The sequence below is a fragment of the Phyllostomus hastatus genome, unplaced genomic scaffold (assembly GCF_019186645.2).
Source record: "Phyllostomus hastatus isolate PE091 unplaced genomic scaffold, TTU_PhHast_1.1 phas_scaffold_501, whole genome shotgun sequence".
Classification (NCBI taxonomy): domain Eukaryota; kingdom Metazoa; phylum Chordata; class Mammalia; order Chiroptera; family Phyllostomidae; genus Phyllostomus; species Phyllostomus hastatus.
In genome coordinates, this window is record NW_025334033.1 from 68942431 (window position 1) to 68959419 (window position 16989).

Below are 16989 nucleotides of genomic sequence, written 5' to 3' on the forward strand. Positions count from 1 at the left end.
AGCAAGGGTAACCAGCTTTGGGGGTTGGGGATCCCAAGGAGAGGGCTGGGAACAGTCGGCGTAATACAGAAATCTGGAGGCTGGGATGAGGTTTCCAGGAGGGTTTTATGGAAAAAGGAAGGGACCTAGGACCGCGCGCGGAGAAACGCTATTCGGAGACGCCAAAGAAGGCGGAACCAGCCAGCAGGAGTTAGTGCCGCGGCCTGAGTACGAAGCGCAGAGGAACCAGGGTTGCCAGGGACAACGCGTTCTGGGCGGAGCTTCTCTTAGATTAGAGCTTGAGGACTGAGGGCGGAGCCTGAGGAGGCGGAGAGAGGGCGTGGCCTTGGAGGTCTGAGCCAGAAGCGGAGTTGTGACTGGTGGATACCTCATGCTCTGGGCGGGGCCTGGCCCGGGGACTTATTTATTTGGGGCGGAGCTTCAAGAGGGGCGTGGCGGATCGTTTTAAGGTTGGGGGCGGGCCCCGAGAGTGGAGCCGGAGGCGGAGACGTGGTTGGCGGGGACGGTGCGCTCTGGGAGGGGTCGAAGCGGGCGGGGGCGGAGCCGAGCGGCGGGGGCGGTGCTGGGTCGCGCGGGGCCTGGGGCAGAGGCGGCGCGCGGCGCTGACAGCTGAGTCGGCTCGCGGCCTCCCACCCCCTCGGTGCCCCGCCCTGACCCCGGCCTGGCCTGCCCCGGAGCCATGAGTCCCGGGCTGCTGCTGCTCGGCAGCGCCGTCCTGGTCGCCTTCGGCCTCTGCTGCACCTTCGTGCACCGCGCTCGCAGCCGCTACGAGCACATCCCCGGGCCGCCGCGGCCCAGGTGAGCAGGGGGGTGGTGGGGGCGGGGGCCTGGATGGGGCGCTGGAATGGGGGGTCTGGGGGCCGCGTCCAAACCGAGTGTCAAGGTCGGGGGTCCAGCCTCGCCTTGGCGCGTGGCGGCTTGGAGACCACGGCGGGGAGAGGGGCGCTAACTATTCTTAGTAACAAATTACTCAGTCGCCGCAGCTGCTCTGCGCCCACCGCGCTCAGCTGGGCCCCACAAACGTGATGGCAGCGACAACCCTGTTAGGTAGGCGCTATTGTTACCCCCATCGTTCAGACGAGGAGACTGAGGCGCACAGAGGCAAAGTCACCTGCCCAAGGTCACACCAGCGGTAAGCCTAGATTTAAATCCAGGTTAGCCTGGCACTCAAGTGCGCGCTCTAACTTTGGGGACTTGGACGCGTTCACTCGACCCGCCTGGAGCACTGTACTTCGGTCACCTTCCCCTTTGCATTTCTGTCCTGGTGTATCTTGTTTGTCTTCTTTGCACTTCCGTTCCATCCTTGGCCCCCATCCCCCCAGCTTACCTCCCCCGCCAGAAACTTAACCTTTCTGAAGCTTAAATCAAATGTGTCGTTACTCTGCTCCCAAGGCTTCCCATGACTTTAGGACCAAATCTAATTCTAAATGAAGTCCAGCCCGCGGCCACGGAGGCCCCTGACAGCTGAACTGTCAGAACCTGCCCCTACAGTTCTCTTTCTCCTGCTCACTCACTGCTGCCCCAGTCGGTCTGTGCAGCGTGCCCCCCCCACCCCCCGCCCAGCACCCAGCTGATTCCCTTCTTGCTAGTTTCCCATCCACCATGTGTAAAGCCCGCTCAGCCCCAAACTCCCGAGGGGGCCATCCCCCATGAAGTTACCTTCTGCTCACCTGTTGACTGTCCGTTCACCTGTTGTCTGTCTTCCCCTTTAGAGTGTGAGCCCCGGAAGGGCAGGGTTGCTGTGTTGCTTGTGTATCCCCAACGCCCGGCACATCGCAGACGCTCAATAAATATTTGTTGAATGAACGAATAAACAATGGTACTAGACACACTTTTTAAGACCTCAGGACCGGAACATTCTGGAAGGCACCCGCCTCCAGCACACGCCAGATGCCCTGGTGTTAGAAGCCCGAATTCCTGTGTGGTGGCTTCCGGAAAGATCTCTGTGGTTGGTGCCGTAGGAAGGCAACTGTTTCTCCCTGCTGGCTCTCTGCCCCCCGCCCCCAGGTGTCCTCCCCCATGCTGGGGGCCCGTTTTTCCTCTTGCAGAGGCTGTCTTCCCCCCTGGATGGTGCTGCCCCAGCCTTCCAGGTTTGCCCTAAATGCCGACTCCTCAGGGAGATCCCGCCCGCTCCCACGTTTGCATACATGATGTCCGTTTTATAAACTCTAAGAGCCCCTAATGGCAATTGGGTAATTCATTATTTGTGCGACCTCTCGTTAAGTGTCTGTCTCTCCCAGAGGACTGTGTCTGTCTCACTCACTGCTGTGTCCCCCCACATCTGGCATGGCAGTGCCTGGTACGTGCACAGTAGGTGCTCACGGGGCAGGTGATTCCAGGGGGGCTGGCGGCAGTCTCCAGCAGGTTCTGCCAGGTGCACCGTCACCCTTCCAGGTTCCAAATCACTGGGCCTGCTGGGCCTCATAACGACTCGGCCTTCCCTGAAGCCCAAGTGCTTCAAGCGTCACAGACCCGGTCTGCCCCTGTGTCTCGAGAAGGCAGGGCTTAAGTCCAGCCGCTCTCTCTTGTTTTCCTCCTGTGATTGCATTTTAAACACAGACTCACCCTTCCCCACGGGACCATCACCACCGGCATTTCGTCACCCCTGGAAGAAACCCCATACCCACAAACTGTGACGCATCTCACCCCAACCCCCACCCCCACCCCTCGGCAACCACCCATCTCCTTCCTGTCTGTGCATCAGCCTGGTCTGGACACTTCACAGAAATGGGATCACACAGCATGTGACCTTTTGTGTCTGGCTTCTTGCGCTTAGCATGTTTTCCAGGGTCATCCGTGGAGTAGCACGTGTCCACATTTCTCTCCTTTTCAGGCCTGAATTCTCCCCCAAATCTCATCCCACAGAATCTTCGTGTAACCTACCAGTGTGTGGGGGGGTGGTCCGAGGAGTGGGAGGAGGCTGAATTTAATTATGATCGGGCTCTTTGTTCCAAGGTGGTGAACTGAACAGGGCCTAGGTAAAAGGATGTTGGATTAAAGATTGATTGGTGGTCAAATATAAAATCACACCAAGTGAAAGTTCCGAAACTCCTTCTAGCACAAATCGGATGCTTTGGCATTCAAAACCTGGACCGCCATCCCATGCTTGGCAGTGCCATGGTTGACAGGAAGTGAAAGTATTGAGGCCCCAGGAGTGGCATTCGCTCCTTGGGGCTTCAGGGCTTTGCCAGCTTGTGGCCCAGCACCCGTCTGCCCTGCGAAGGGGCAGCTGCTGTGCTCCTGCACCCGGACCCTCCACCCTCCTTATTCTGCAGGAGTCTCCAGGATGCCCTGTCTCCAGGTCGCCCTCTTTGCGCGCCCCACCTCTGTGTCCTTATTGCAATCAGTGTCCTACTGCACCGATCCGTGTAACAGCTGAGAACTCAGACCCACGTTCGGATCCCACACAAACACCTGTAGCTTCTTTATGGCTCGGCCGCTGCTCCAACCTCTCACCAGCCTCCACTCTCCTGGTATTGGGAGTGAGGGCAAACTTGACAACGAAAAGTCCCTCTGCCCCAGTGTTTATTTCTTTTGCAATACGTTTCCAAGTTCGACTGCTGGGTGGTGCTGGTTCCCTCCTCCCACTCCTACTTGCCAACTTGCCGTTTAATAAGTTGCCAAGCGGTTCCTCGTGATGGTGGAGACCCACTGCTGGACTTCGGGTGTTCAGCTGAGTGCTCGCTGCCCCTTCCTCCTGGCGCAGCCACAGCCCCTCGCCCTCGCCCCTACTGGGTGGCCCATCCCTTCATCCCTCTGGGCTCTCCAGATGACCTCTGCTCCAGGGCCTGGCCACGGCTTTCTCTGCCCGCAGGAAACTTTGGATCCCCACTGTGCCCATGGCATTTTGCAGGAACTGCATGTTCTGGGGACCGGCCAGGGGGGGCATTTTTGCCTTCCCTTCTGTCCTGCCACTTCCAGTCCACCACCAGGGGCATGCCATGTGGGCTCCTGTTTGTCCCCTCCCAGTCCCAGAGTTCCATCACCCCTCCTCCCTTACCTGCTTATTTCTAACCCTGGCTCCTGGCCATGCCTTCACCTCCCTACTGCCCCCTGCAGGAGCTGGAGGGGTCAGGCTTTCTTTCCCTTTCTTGCCTGGCACAGGAGACCTCCCCACTCCGTGCCCTTGTTCTTGGGCTCACTCACCTTCCTCTTCAAGGGGCGTGGACCCCAGGCAGAGGCTCTTGGATTGGCCTGGGAAGGGGAGGCTGCTATAGACTCTCCTCTCACCCAGGTGCCTCAAAACAGAACATTTCCCCAAGAATGAGTTGCTTTGGTGAGTGACCATGGAAACTAGATTATTCGGGAAATACGGCCAGCGGTGTGTGATGCCCATGGCCCATCTCTCTGCAGGTAGAGCGGTATCTGTCCAAGGCCTCACCTCGAGTGGGCCTCAGCTGCCACCCTGCCCTTTCTCCCGTGCATCTGCTGGGCTCCTCTCCTGCCTTCCTGCTGGCTCTTCCACCCTGGCATGCCCCCCTCCACCCCCTCCACCCCCGTTTCCAGCCTTTCTTCTTGCCTCCTGCTTCCCGGAGCACGTGGGTCAGCGGAGAGACTTTCTTTTCAGGGCTTTGCTGCAACGGCCGCCCCCTTGCCTGCCCGGGGCCCACTCGCCCTCCCCTTCCCTCGGAGACCGGGGGGGCTCCCGGCCAAGCACAGCTGCCCCTGCTGCTCAGCAGCACTGCCCCGCACTGGCCCCTCTCCTGCGTCACCAGTTTTCCTTCTCTTCTGCATCCGTCCCATTTTTATGTAACATGCTGTCAAAACCAGCCCTTTTGTTTCCATTCTCGTTCCCTCCAACGGCTGCTGCCGTCTCTGCACCCCCTCTGCGCCCCCACTGCCTGTCTTTGGGCTCCCGTTCCTCCCTTCTGTTCTCTCTCGAACCCACCACTGCATCGGGCTCTGGCCCCCCACCTCCACCCACCCTAGCCTGCTCTGGTCAAGGTCTCAGTGACTGCCATGGTGCTAACGCGTGGTCAGCGCTGGGCCCCCATCTCGCCTGGCCCCTCAGCAGCCTGGGGCAGACAGGTGCCTCCCTGGAGTCGCCTCCCACCTCCTCGGAGCCTCCCTGGCTCTCCCCATGGCTCCTGCAGTCTCTTCGACAGATCGCCCCTTTGCTGCCTGTCCTTGGGCCTTGGGGTGAAACTGAGTGCACCCGCCCCTGGGGAATCTGGGACCCAGTGGCGCACAGGCCACAGGGCTGCCTCCCTGAGGTGGAGGGGGCGGGCCTGCTGGTGCACCGAGGGCTGCTTTGGGGGGTGTTGAGCTGAGCTGGAGCCTCCAGCTGCTCCTCCTGCAGGCAGCGCCAGCTGTCTCAGGCCTGGGCCACCTGCACGGACACAGACGGGGGTGGATGGTGGGTCTGTGGCCCCCCAACAAGCCCTTTCTCAGTCCTGCTCACCTCAGTAAGTGGCAGCTCCATCCATGCTCCCCGTGGCCCAGGGTCATCTTTGACACCTGTCTCATCAGCACATCCAAACGGTCAGGGCGCCCTGTGGCTTCCCCTTCTACGTCCATTCGGAACAGGACTTCTCTCTTCCACAGGCCCCAGCCCTCGTCACCTTCCACAGCCCGTGGAGGGTGCGGTGGGCCAGGGGCTGAACCCAGAACAATGACCCCGCAGGCTCTGCTGCCTCCTGCAGCCACAAACGCCAAACTCGTGAGACAGGTGCTGGGGAGCAGGAAGGGGCTGAGTCCCGGTGCTGGCTGCCTGACAGGGTGCAGGCTCTCGCCTCCAAGACCATCTCCCCGTCTCTGGTCAAGGCACCGTTCCCGCAGGGAGCTGGCGGGGGCTCAGGAGGGGCTGAATTCCTAGGGTGGGGAGTGCGAGTGTGCAGTTCCGGGGGGGGGGGGTGCTGAGGCAGAATCCCGCAGTTCCCACCTGGGCTCATGTCGTTCTGACGTTTCCTTGTGCTGTACGTGGCCGGATATTTGTGGTTCACTGTCAGCACCAGCGCACCTCATTCTGGGAACAGGCGGTCCGACGGGAAGGCGAACCTGGCCAGAGGGAAGATATACAGCTGATCAGAAGCAAAGGGTTACTGCGTGACTTTGGTCACTAGACTGGGACTATTAAGTCCCAGTTATACCCCCGCCCCTACTGCCTGAGCCCTCCCCGCCCCCTGTACTCTCAGCTCTGCAGCAGTGAGAACAACACACTGAAAACCCAGGTCAGATCCTGTCTGTCCTGCGCCAAACCCACCAGCAGCTGCCCCCTCCCCGAGGGCAAGGCCGAAGTGCGGACAGCAGCCCGCAGGGCTGTCTGTGCCAGCCCACCTTGGGGACCACACCCGGAGCCACGGTCCCCCTACACACTCTGGCCTCGCCACCCTGCCTTCCTCCAACTTACCGAGCACACGCCCACCTCAGGGCCTTTGCACCTGCCTTTCTCTTGGCTCTTCCCCAGACACCTGCTTGGCCAAGTCCCTCACTTCTCGCAGCTCACGTGACACCTTCATAGTGGGACACTCCCTGACCCGCTGTATACAATGGCCGCCCGCACACCCATCCCCAGCTCCCCTTGCCCACTCCCCTCTCGGATTGTCCCCCCATTATCCCCTGACCCGAGTTTGCTTACTTACCTGTTGGTCTGCTCCCTCGCCCCCAGGAGAAGGAGCTCACTGGCCCGGAAAAGCCCTACTGCAGCTGCGCTGTCTGGACGCCGGCTGTAATGAGTGAGCGCGGCTGGGGTAGAGTCACAGAGGAGACGGGAAGTCCCTTGGCCCGTGCCTCAAGGTGACACCAAAGCTTGCTTACCGTTGAGTGATCTCACTGCAGACTTGGTGGGACCCCCTCTGTCCTCTGGCGATGAGGACGGACGACGGGGCATCCTGGTCCCAGGCACACGACTGAGGACAGGTGGCCTCACCTGTCCAGCCTCAGCTGCCCGACCTCCAGGGGGCGTGGGGAGGCCAGAGGGGGTGGGGCTTAGCCTGGCGCCAGAACAGGGAAAGTGCTCGGCGACGACGGCCTGAAGGAAATTCCACGCAATATCGCCGACTGCCACTCCCGCCCGACCTCCGCGCCAGGGAGGAGGTTTGTTTCCCTCCGTCTCCTCGCCATGGGGGCCTCTGGGGCCCAACCGGTCGGACCTGGGTGTGCGGCCGGCCTGGCGGCCCTGCGCCGGCGCTCTGGCTCCGCAGGCCTCAGCCCTTTCATCTGTGAAATGGTCTGACGCCGCCGGCCTCACGGGGCCTGGTGGGGAAGGGGGCCCTGTGGAATGGCGACTTCCGGCGATCTGAACGTTCCCCGTCTCTCCCAGTTTCCTTCTAGGGCACCTTCCCTACTTTTGGAGAAAGGATGAGGTCTGTGGCCGCGTGCTCCAAGACATGTTTCTGGACTGGTGGGTCCTGACTTGTCAGGTGTTGCCCTCCCTCCAGTCTAGGTCCCCTGGGCCCCTCCCCGCTCCTGTTCTGGCGCACACTCCCTGCGCCCCTGCCCTGCGGGGCACTGCCACCCCAGCAGGCCCTCCCCTGAGTGGAGAGGCGGACCAGGCTGGCTGGACAGGCGACCTCTGCCCTCCGCCAACCCCGTGACCTCAGACCAGCCACCAAAAGCTTTCTGAGCCTTAGTTTCCTCATCTGTAACCTGGGTGTGGGCTGTGATCACATGAGAGTCCTTGTCTGGGGTGGTGATTTACAGTCTTCAAGGCGTTTTCAGAGACGCGCTATGGCTGGATTCCCAGTACAAGCCTGGGGGCAAAGGAGGAGGGTGGCAGCCCCATTTCATGGATGTGGAAACTGAGGCCCAGTGGGGGCAGTGACTCAGTGGTGAGTCAGCCCCAGGCCAGAGCCTGGGCCCCAAGCCCATAGGGAGCCCCCTCCTGGGATGGGGTGCCCTGTTCTTCCTGCTGCGCCTGGCTGGTGACATTCACGTCCCTGGGAGTTGACAGCCTCTTTTGGGTCACTTTGCTTTCCAGGGCTAAGAAGTACGGGCCTGTGGTGCGGGTGAATGTCTTCCACAAAACCTCAGTCATCATCACGAGCCCCGAGTCAGTCAAGGTAGGAAACAGAGTGGTTTCCATGGAGACCGGCGGCCCCTGCCCTTGGGTGGGTGCATGAAACTTGGCCCCGGGGGGCCGTGGGAGGGAAGTTCCAGAGTCACATGCATTCGGGCTGGTTTCCTGAGGACCCGAAAGGGAGCAGCATCCTTCTAACCACTCCCCCCCTCCAACCGGCTGGGCGGCTCCCAGAGGCGGCCTGGTTGGCGTGGGCAGTGAGGGGGGCTCTGCTGCCGGACCCCTCGGGTGCGCCCGCCGTGTTCAGCTGCCGCCGCAGTGCCTTCGCCGGCCAGGCGGGAACGTGGCCAGCCCCTCTCGCTCAGGGCTATGATGCAAATGAAAGACCGATCGTTGTATTTCACAAAGGAAGGGTCAAAGGGCGCTTCAACAGTCTTCCTACGGCTCATGCGCTTTTCTGTGTACTTTGCCATCATTAACCCGTTCGGTCTCATAGGAGTAGGAACTCCCATTCGCCCCATTGTAGAGGCGCGGCGACGGAGACGGGCACATTAACTGGTCTGTAATGTGTGCAGCGTGGCGTCTGCGTGGGGGTGTTAGTAACGGCCCCCCGATCCCATCTGCCTGGGCGTTAGCAGAACGGGGCTCGGATCTGGGCTCTGCCGCCATCCGGCTGTGCGACCTGGACAGGTGACTTCATCACTCTGGGCCTCAGTTTCCCTGTCTGTAACATAGGGGTGGTGCCTCTCTCACGGGGGGTGTGAGGGTGGAACTGAGGTGATGTGCGTGAGCCGTCCAGTCCACGCCTGGCCACGGCGCTTGCTCAGTAAACGGAGGTGCCGCCACTCACACCGTGGGTGCTCGATGATGGGCGGGTGACTCTGCGTGGAGGGTGGCTGTGGTGGCGCAAAGAGGGACACAGTGCAACTCAGGGTTCAGGTCGGGAGGCAAGGTAAACAGTTACGGGGTCTCGAACAGGGTGTTAAACGTACTTTTGTTTTGGGGAGTGCAGGGAACATGGGGACCACTGTATTTGAACAACAATAAAAAAGTTTAAAAATATGTTTTAAAAAATAGTTTTCTTTTAAAAAGTTGAATTTCAAGTACAGACACAGTTGAAGACTTTTTAGTGCATGCTACCAAAAACCTTCACGTGAGAGGCTCAGCGAGAAAAGAAACGGAGACATACCACAGTCGCGCTGGGAAACAGTCAGGCGTCAAACCAGCCTTGCATTCCTGCTCACGACATAGTTCCCTCATCTTTCATTACGAATTTCTGTTTCTTTATTCTTTTCTTATAATGCCTTTGTCCGGTGGTGGGACCAGACATGATGGGTCTTATGATGTGGGACGCATCATAAGATGAGTTGGGAAGTGACCCCTTTGCTCTGTTTTCTGAAAGATTTCATTCATATAGGAGTGGTGTTTTCTCTTCCTTCAATGTTCCGTAGAATTCACTGGTGAAGGCATCTGGGCCTGGCATTTTTTTTTTTGTTTGCTTGTTTTGTCTTACTTACACATGACATTTATTTAATTGATAGATGGCCATCCAAATTTTCTATTTTTTTTCTTGAGTTTGGTGCTTTGCAAGGAATCTGTTTCTTTTACGTTGTTGAAGCTATTGGTATAAAATTGTGCACGGTACTGATTTATTTCCTTTTTAGTGTCGGCCACATCTGTGTGATGCCCCCTCCCTTCCCGAGAGGAGGCACTTTCTCTCGTCTTCTTCACCAGACTCGGAAGGGGCTCATCCGTCTCACCCATCTTTCCCAGAGTCGGCTCTCGGCCTTACTGGTGTTCCCCCCTCTTGGTCTGTTTTCTGTTGTGTCGATTCCTGCTCTTACTCCTTCCTCTGCTCACTTGGGGTTTATTTGCTCCTGTGCTACTACGTTCCGGTGAGAACTCAGATCATTGGTTTTAGACTTTGCTTCCTCATACGAGCGTTTAAAGTGACACACTCCCCACACGCACTCCATCAGCACAAATGTAGCACACACTTCCGTGTGGCGTGCTTTTATTTTCATTCACATTAAAGTGATTTCTCCCTTCCCTTGTGATTTCTTCTTGAACCATGGGTTATTGAAATGTATGTTATTACATTTCTACATATAGTGAGATTTCCCAGATAGTTTTCTGTGATTGATTTCTGATTTAATTCTGTAAGGTCAGAGAAAATATCGCTCATGATTTCAAACCTTTTAAGTTATTGCAGCTTAAATACAAAAAAAGAGAAAAAATCAATCGCAGCTTGTTGTCTGACCAGCAAATGAGCTCTCTGTATGAATGTCCCTGAGCACTAAAAAGGATGTGTGTCTGTACCTTTGAATGGGCTGTTTTAGAAATATCGGGAGAGGGAGGATAGAACAGCAATGAGGTCCAGGGGGCTGACGGTGCAACTGTAATCTTCTCATTCCCCGCGGATACTTTATCATCCACCTGGTCTAGCGGTTTCTGAGAGAGGAGAGTTGGACTCTCCAACCACAGTCGTGAACTTGTGTAGTTTGACCTTCAGTTCTCTCAGTGTTGCTTCACACACTGTAAAGTTGTGTTGTTAGGCATGTGCACATTTATTGTTGCTATGTGTTGGGTGAACTGATCCCCTCATCTTCAGACATGTCCCCACGTATCCTTGGTGTGGTACTCTCGTGCTCCTAGAATACACTGTGTCCAGTGTTAATGCATCCGCCTCGGCTGTCTTATGCTTAGCATTGCACGGTGCCTCTTCTTCTATTCTTTAACTTGTGACCTATCTGGGTTTTTATATTGAAAAGCAGGTTCCTTATAGACAGCCCGTAGCTGGATCTTGCTGTTTCATGCAGTCTGACAACGTCTGCCTTTTCACTGGCGTGCGTAGGTCATTTACATCTAACGTGACCGTGGGTGCGGTCCGGTTCAAATCTGCCCGATGGGGTTTGTCTTCTCCTTGTCCCGTCTGCTCTATGTTCCCCTCGCCTCCTTTCCCGCCGTCTTTGGGATCGAGTAGGGTCGAGTATTTCATTATCTTCACCATTGTATCATTAGCGCTCTGTGTGTGTGTGTGTTCGTCCTGAGGTTTGTAGCGTAATCTTTAACTCAGACCGACCCATCTTCACATAATATTGTATCCCTTGATCTCTGTCTACTTTTAAGAGTTTTCTTTATCCCTGGTTTCAGAAATTTCTTTACGATCTGCCTTGTGTACAATGCTTTGTATCCGTTCTGTGTAGATTCTTTGAACTTCTTGGGTAGGTGGGTTCCTTGAGCGTATTCGCAGTGTTTGTAATAAACGTGTTAAGGTGGTTGCCCGGGAATTCCATCCTCTCCGTTATCTCTGGGCCTGGTTGTAGGCCAGAATTTCCGGCACTCTGGCGTGTCCAGTGATTTTCTTTCTTCTTCTTCTTTTTTTAATTTTATTTTAGTCATTGTTCAAGTACAGTTTTCTCCCTTTTACTCCCATTCCAGCCCCCCCCTCCCAACCCTCCCCACTTCCCTCCCATTACCACCCACCCCTAGTTTTTGTCCATGTGTCCTTTAAATTTGTTCCTGCAAACCCTTCCCATTGTCCCCTGAAATTCCCTCCCCTCTCCCCTCTGGTCACTGCCAGTCTGTCCCCTATTTCAGTGTCTTGGGTTATATTTTGCTTGTTTCTTTGTTTTGTTGTTTAGGTTCCTGTTAAAGGTGAGATCATATGGTGTTTGTCTTTCACTGCCTGGCTTGTTTCGCTCAGCATAATGCTCTCCAGCTCCATCCATGCTGTCGCAAAGGGTAGGAGCTCGTGTCCAGTGATTTTCCACGGCACGCCGGACATCGTGAGCTGTATGCTGTTGAGCGCCTGGTTTTGTTTAATCCCTTCAAGGAGGGCCGGACTTCCTTCCGCAGGGGGTGAAGGTGCCTGCCGATCAGGGCGATCCTCCCCGGGTTTGCTGTGAGGCCTCTGTGGGGTTTACCCCGAGTGGACCTTCCCCGTGCGGCTGGTTCGGCCCCACTGCTGCGGGCTGGCCCTGCTGGGGCCTCGGGTCTGGGGTTAACTCTGGCCTGTGGGAACTCCAACAATGCTTGGCCTGTGCAAGCCCTGAGAATTGCTCGGCCTGTGGTCGCTCAGTGATTCTCCTCTCCCAGAAGTTGTTTTGTTGCCCAGCCATGTGGAGTTCTACTGTACACGTGCACAGACCGGTGTTTGTCCAGAGATGCGGGAGTCTGCACATAGGACCTCTTTCCGCCCACAGCCCCTCCTCCCGGGGCCTCTGCCCGGCCCGGCCCGGCCCGCTCTGCCCTTCTCTGGCCTGGACTCGGGTCTGCGGCCCGTAAACTCGGAAAGGCTCCTGGGCTACACTGGACCTTCCTCCTTCGGTGTCTCTGCCCTGAAACTGGCTCCAGACAGAAAGCTGGAGTAATCCTGGGCTGTGTGGCTCACGTCTCTCCCTGCCCCCCAATACTCACCGTGCCGCACTGCCTGTGCTCCAGAAAACAGACATCCCATCCATTTTACCCGTGTCACTGTCGTTTATGGCAAGAGGGCGGCCCCCCAGCAGTCCCGGGCACCAGCATGCTGTCCATGGGGGCAACCGGAGAAGGCGGCGAGGTGCTGAGGGTGCCCTTGGCACCCCGTATATCCTAGAGCCAGGCTCACCGGCCCATCAAAGGATCCCCCGTCCCAGGGAGAGCTGCCATGAGGGCCCCTGGCCATGGGGACCACCGGTCAGAGCCGGTGTGGAGGCAGCTCTGCCTCCGTGCGAGGGTCCTTCCTCCAGGTTGGGGCCGACACAGACCCCAGAGTGCTTAGGGGCGTTTGAGGGGGTCCGGGGGGGCTGGCCTTCACTGTCACAACGTTTTGCAGGAGAGGAACCCTTTGGGAGCGGGGCGGTGACAGGACTTGGCTTACAAATGACCGTGTCTGGTGGGGGGGCAGTAGGGTCCCTGGGGGTGTAGCTCATGATCCACAGTCACCCATTTCTGGGGGTTCCTTTCAGCTGGAAATTTGATATTAGACTCTGGAGCAAACCTCAGAGATACGGGCAGCCCCCGGGGGAGTGCACAGCAGAGATATCACCCCCGCCCCTGTTTCCCAGCACCCACGGGAGCCGGCTCAGCGCCCCCCAGGCCGGGCCTCTCCCGCCCCTTCCCTCTCTGTGCCGGAATGCGCCCAGCGACCCTGGCTTCCCCCGAGGATCAAGGTCGCCTCGCCCCTTACCGCAGCAGCAAATGGTCTGGATCCAAACCCTGTAGCCATTCTCCTACCATGAGTGTGACCTCGGGCCAATTTTCAATCTCAGACTTCTCCATCTATATGTAAATGAGCGTACAAGCACCACCCACGCCTCCCGGCGGACTGGCAGTAAATGGTCTCCGAGACACCCGGTGTCTGCGGAGCACCTGCTGCGCGCCCGACCCCATTCTCAGCTCTGTGGTGTAGAGCAAATTTGCTCTTCACAGCGACCCTACCAGGCAGGTGCTCTGCTTTTCCCCATCTGGTAAGATGGGGAAACTGAGGCCCAGAGGAGGGATTCACTCACCCAGGGTCATAGAGTTGTTAGCACAAGGAGGAGTGAGGATGTTGAGCCCTGATTCAAGTTCAAGCCAGCTGACTCCTCAGCCCGAGCTGTCAACACCTGGGCTACGCTGCTTCCCGAGTTGTCAGCTGTTACCACTGTACCATCCAGCTCTCAGGGAGGAGGTTGACCCTTCCTCCAGGAAGCCTTCCGGGACTGCCATGGCTGGGTTGGCACCAGCAACCCCGGATCTGTGCCACGTGTCTCTCCTGTGCCCCAGAAGGCCTCCCTCCCAGCTGCTCCGGTTTCAGGATAATCACTGCCCCCCTCGGTGCCCCACCTTCCTCATCCCTGAACAGGATGCTGCTGCGTGAGGCTGGGACTCCTGGAGGGTTGGGAGGGGTCATGTGTGTGAAGCGTTCCCATGGTAGGGGGACTGGCGCTCAGCTCGGGGTGATCATCTGGGGTCCATTTCACAAGAATCAAAACCGTCAAGTCCTTTGCAGCCTCTCGGGGGCACGGGCTGATGCTGGTGTTTTGGGGATGTTTAGAAGTTCCTGATGTCAACCAAGTACAACAAGGACTCCAAGATGTACCACGCCATCCAGACGGTGTTTGGCGAGAGGTAAGGCCCGAGGAGGGGACCCCCCGGGGGGAGGCCCGTGGCTGTGAGCGGAGGGCCCGCGGGCTCCAGAGCCTTGGGGCAGCTTCAGGACCCGAGGTCCTGGCTGCCAGGCCCCTGATGCTGGCCCCGTGCGTGCACTGCGGCCACTGCCCGTGTCATCGGTGCCTTCCCGCTCCTCTTTCCTCTCCGACGGCCGGAGGGAGTGGGAGGCTGCTGAGGTTGGGGCACACGATCAGCCCACTTCCTTCCCCTTTGCTCACTTTGCATCGTGGTGAAGTTCACAGCCCATCAGGCCCACCACCTTAACCACACCGGGGGTCCAGTTCAGCGGCACCTAGCGCATCATTCACGACGCGGCGCGGCCGTCGCCTCCGTCCAGCCCCAGAGCATCTCGCGACCCCGGAAGGGGACCCCGTGCCCGTGAGGCAGCCCCTCGCCTGTCTCTCTCACCAGGTGTCTGTGTCCCACAGGCTGTTTGGCCAAGGCCTGGTGTCCGAGTGTGACTACGAGCGCTGGCACAAGCAGCGGAGAGTCATGGACTTGGCCTTCAGCCGCAGGTGAGCGCGGCCGCGGCCGGGCGGCCGGGGTGCTGGCCGGTGGGAGGCGGCGCTGGGCTGCCCGGCGTGGGTGGGCTCGGGAGGCGGGGTCTTCCTCCGAGGGAGTCTCGCCCGGGCAGAAGGGACAGAGGGGCGAGGCCGGCCAGGGGGACAGGAGGCTGAGAGGGGTCCCCATGTGGTTTGCGAGCACCGAGGGTCGGGGGTGGGGGACAACGGTGCCGAGGGGGGTGCGGGTCCCTGTCCCCGAGGAACTTCCCTGGGCCAGGCCTTTTATTTTATGTGTGGTAGCTTCTACTTCGGGGTGACATTTTATTTTGAAGGCACTTACATGCAGATACAATTCACCCATTGACAGAGTGCACTTGAATGGTTTTCGGGATACTCAAAACTTGGGCCGCCGTCGCCACAGTCAATTTCAGAACGCTTTCATCACCCCCAAAAAGGGTCCCTCGCGCCCTCTCGGTGCCCGCAGCTCCTGCGGCCACTCCGCTGCCATCTCTGGACTTTTGTATTCCTGGCATTTCCTGTACATGGAATCACACCAAGCGTGACCTTTTCCGTCTGGCCTCTTTCGCGGGGTGTTGTGTTTCCGTGGTTCGTTCGTATTACAGGCCAGGCCAGAAATGCATCCTTTTTTATCGCCAAATAACATTCTGCCGTGGGGTGGTGGATGTTTGCATTGTGTCTAGTTTTCGGCTTCTGCGGGTCACGCTGCTCTGAGCGTGCGCACGAATGTTTCCGCTTTTCCTGGGCGGATACCGAGGAGGAGACGGCCGGGTCACGCGGGAGGCCCGTGTTGAGCATGTGCAGGAAGGTAACCTTTTGTTGCGACACAGTTCCGAATTTGCGGGGGGACAGTGGACCCCTGTACATGTCTTTTGCCAGATTCATTTCCTGGTTTTGTTTAACTCACCATCTGTTGAGCGTTTCTTCTCTGTGTGTAAAGGGAAAGACACTTATCGTTCTCTGTGTGCTTGTGTGAATATATTCGTGTTTCACCCAGTGCATTTTGAAAAGCCATTTAAGAGTAAGTTGGGGACATGGAGGTCCCTCCTCTTAAATATTTCTGTGTGCTTTTCCTGAGAACAGGGACATCATTCTGTCCCGTGACTACGGCTCAGGTGTCAAAACAAGGACATTTAACACCAATCCGGTGTGTCACCCACGACCTGTAATCGAATTCCGTCATTTGTGCAATCACGGCTGTGGGTTCCTCGTCTAGGACTCAGTCCAGCGTCTGGTGTTACGCTTGGTTACCGTGTCTGTTCCCCCGTCCTTCTAGAACAGTCCTCAATCTTCCCTCGACTTCCCGGACCTCGAGCGTACAGGCCAGTTTCGCCGACCGCCCTTCCACGCGAGTCGGTCTGCTGTATCTGTGCGGTCACGCTCAGGCTAGGCCTTTTGGCGGGAACGGCGCAGAAGCGAGGGCATGACCTCCTGGGGCCTGCACTCGGGAGGGACGCGCTGTTGACCTGTCGTTGGGGAGACGTCACCTTCGCTCACGCGGGGAGGGCCTCGTGCCCCAGGTCTCCCCGCCAGGAAGTCACTAGTCGGCGTGCAATTAATCCGTGGGCGGGTGTGTGCGCACACGTGCTGCCTCGGCTTTCTTCGCCTCCCTGCCTCCGGCCTCCCTCCTCCGATACGTCCGCCTCACCCCGGGGAGAGATGTGGCTAAAATTCAGGTCTGACCACCTCCCCCACCCTGTGCTGGGGCCTCCCAGGGCTGCCTGTCGTCCGAGCAGTGAAGGCCAGACCCCGCCCACACCCTTCTGGTGCCCTTGGCCCCTTCCAGCGTTGGCACCCTCCCTCCTCCACCCGTCCGAACCCGCTGGGCCCCTCCTGGCGTCGCTGCCCACGTCCCCGCCACCCCCTGCCTTCCGTGCTCCCCGGACAGTCCCGGGCCTCCTCTGGCACCCAGGTGAGGTGGCCCAGCCCCGGGAGCTTGTCCCCCGACCTCCAGGCCGAGCTCCACTGCGAGGCGGAGTGTCACGCCGCTGCGGGGTCCTCCTCCACCTCCCCACTAGACCTCAGGCTCCGGGAAGCTGGAGAAGCCCGCCGCCCCCGCAGCCCCGCGCCCAGCACCGCACCGAACCCACCGCCGGCCAGCCCTCTGGGGGCATCCATGGAGCGACGGAGTGCGTGAATGAAACAGCGAGTCAGAAGGCCTTCGTGTGACCGGAGGGCGGCCGGGGGTGCGAGCAGAAGGGACAGGCGAGAAGGAGGCGTTGATTTAACCAATGCCGCTTGTGCCACAAGCCAGGGTGACGAAGGCCCATGGAGGGGCCCCAGTCCCGGTCCCGGCCCTGGGGCAGCTCTGCCGTCATCGGAGGGTACAGATGCAAACCAGATGACTGCCCCCCCCACCCCGGTGCCCGTGACTCA

The 16989-nt window shown here is 58.5% G+C and overlaps 1 protein-coding gene across 2 annotated transcripts in view; it reads left to right on the forward strand.

The window, feature by feature from the left end:
• Positions 1–608: 608 nt before the first annotated feature.
• LOC123808339 (cholesterol 24-hydroxylase) overlaps positions 609–16989 on the forward strand; it is a 28287-nt gene continuing 11906 nt past the window's right edge. The window contains exons 1-5 of one of the 2 annotated variants that reach the window (XM_045822924.1): positions 609–798; positions 7262–7342; positions 7919–8000; positions 13977–14050; positions 14521–14607. In XM_045822924.1, the coding sequence (XP_045678880.1) occupies positions 680–798; positions 7262–7342; positions 7919–8000; positions 13977–14050; positions 14521–14607 (443 nt within the window). In that variant the 5' untranslated portion in view covers positions 609–679. Of the gene's footprint in view, positions 799–6885; positions 7036–7261; positions 7343–7918; positions 8001–13976; positions 14051–14520; positions 14608–16989 lie in introns of those variants that run through there. The other variant, XM_045822925.1, reaches the window with a different exon arrangement.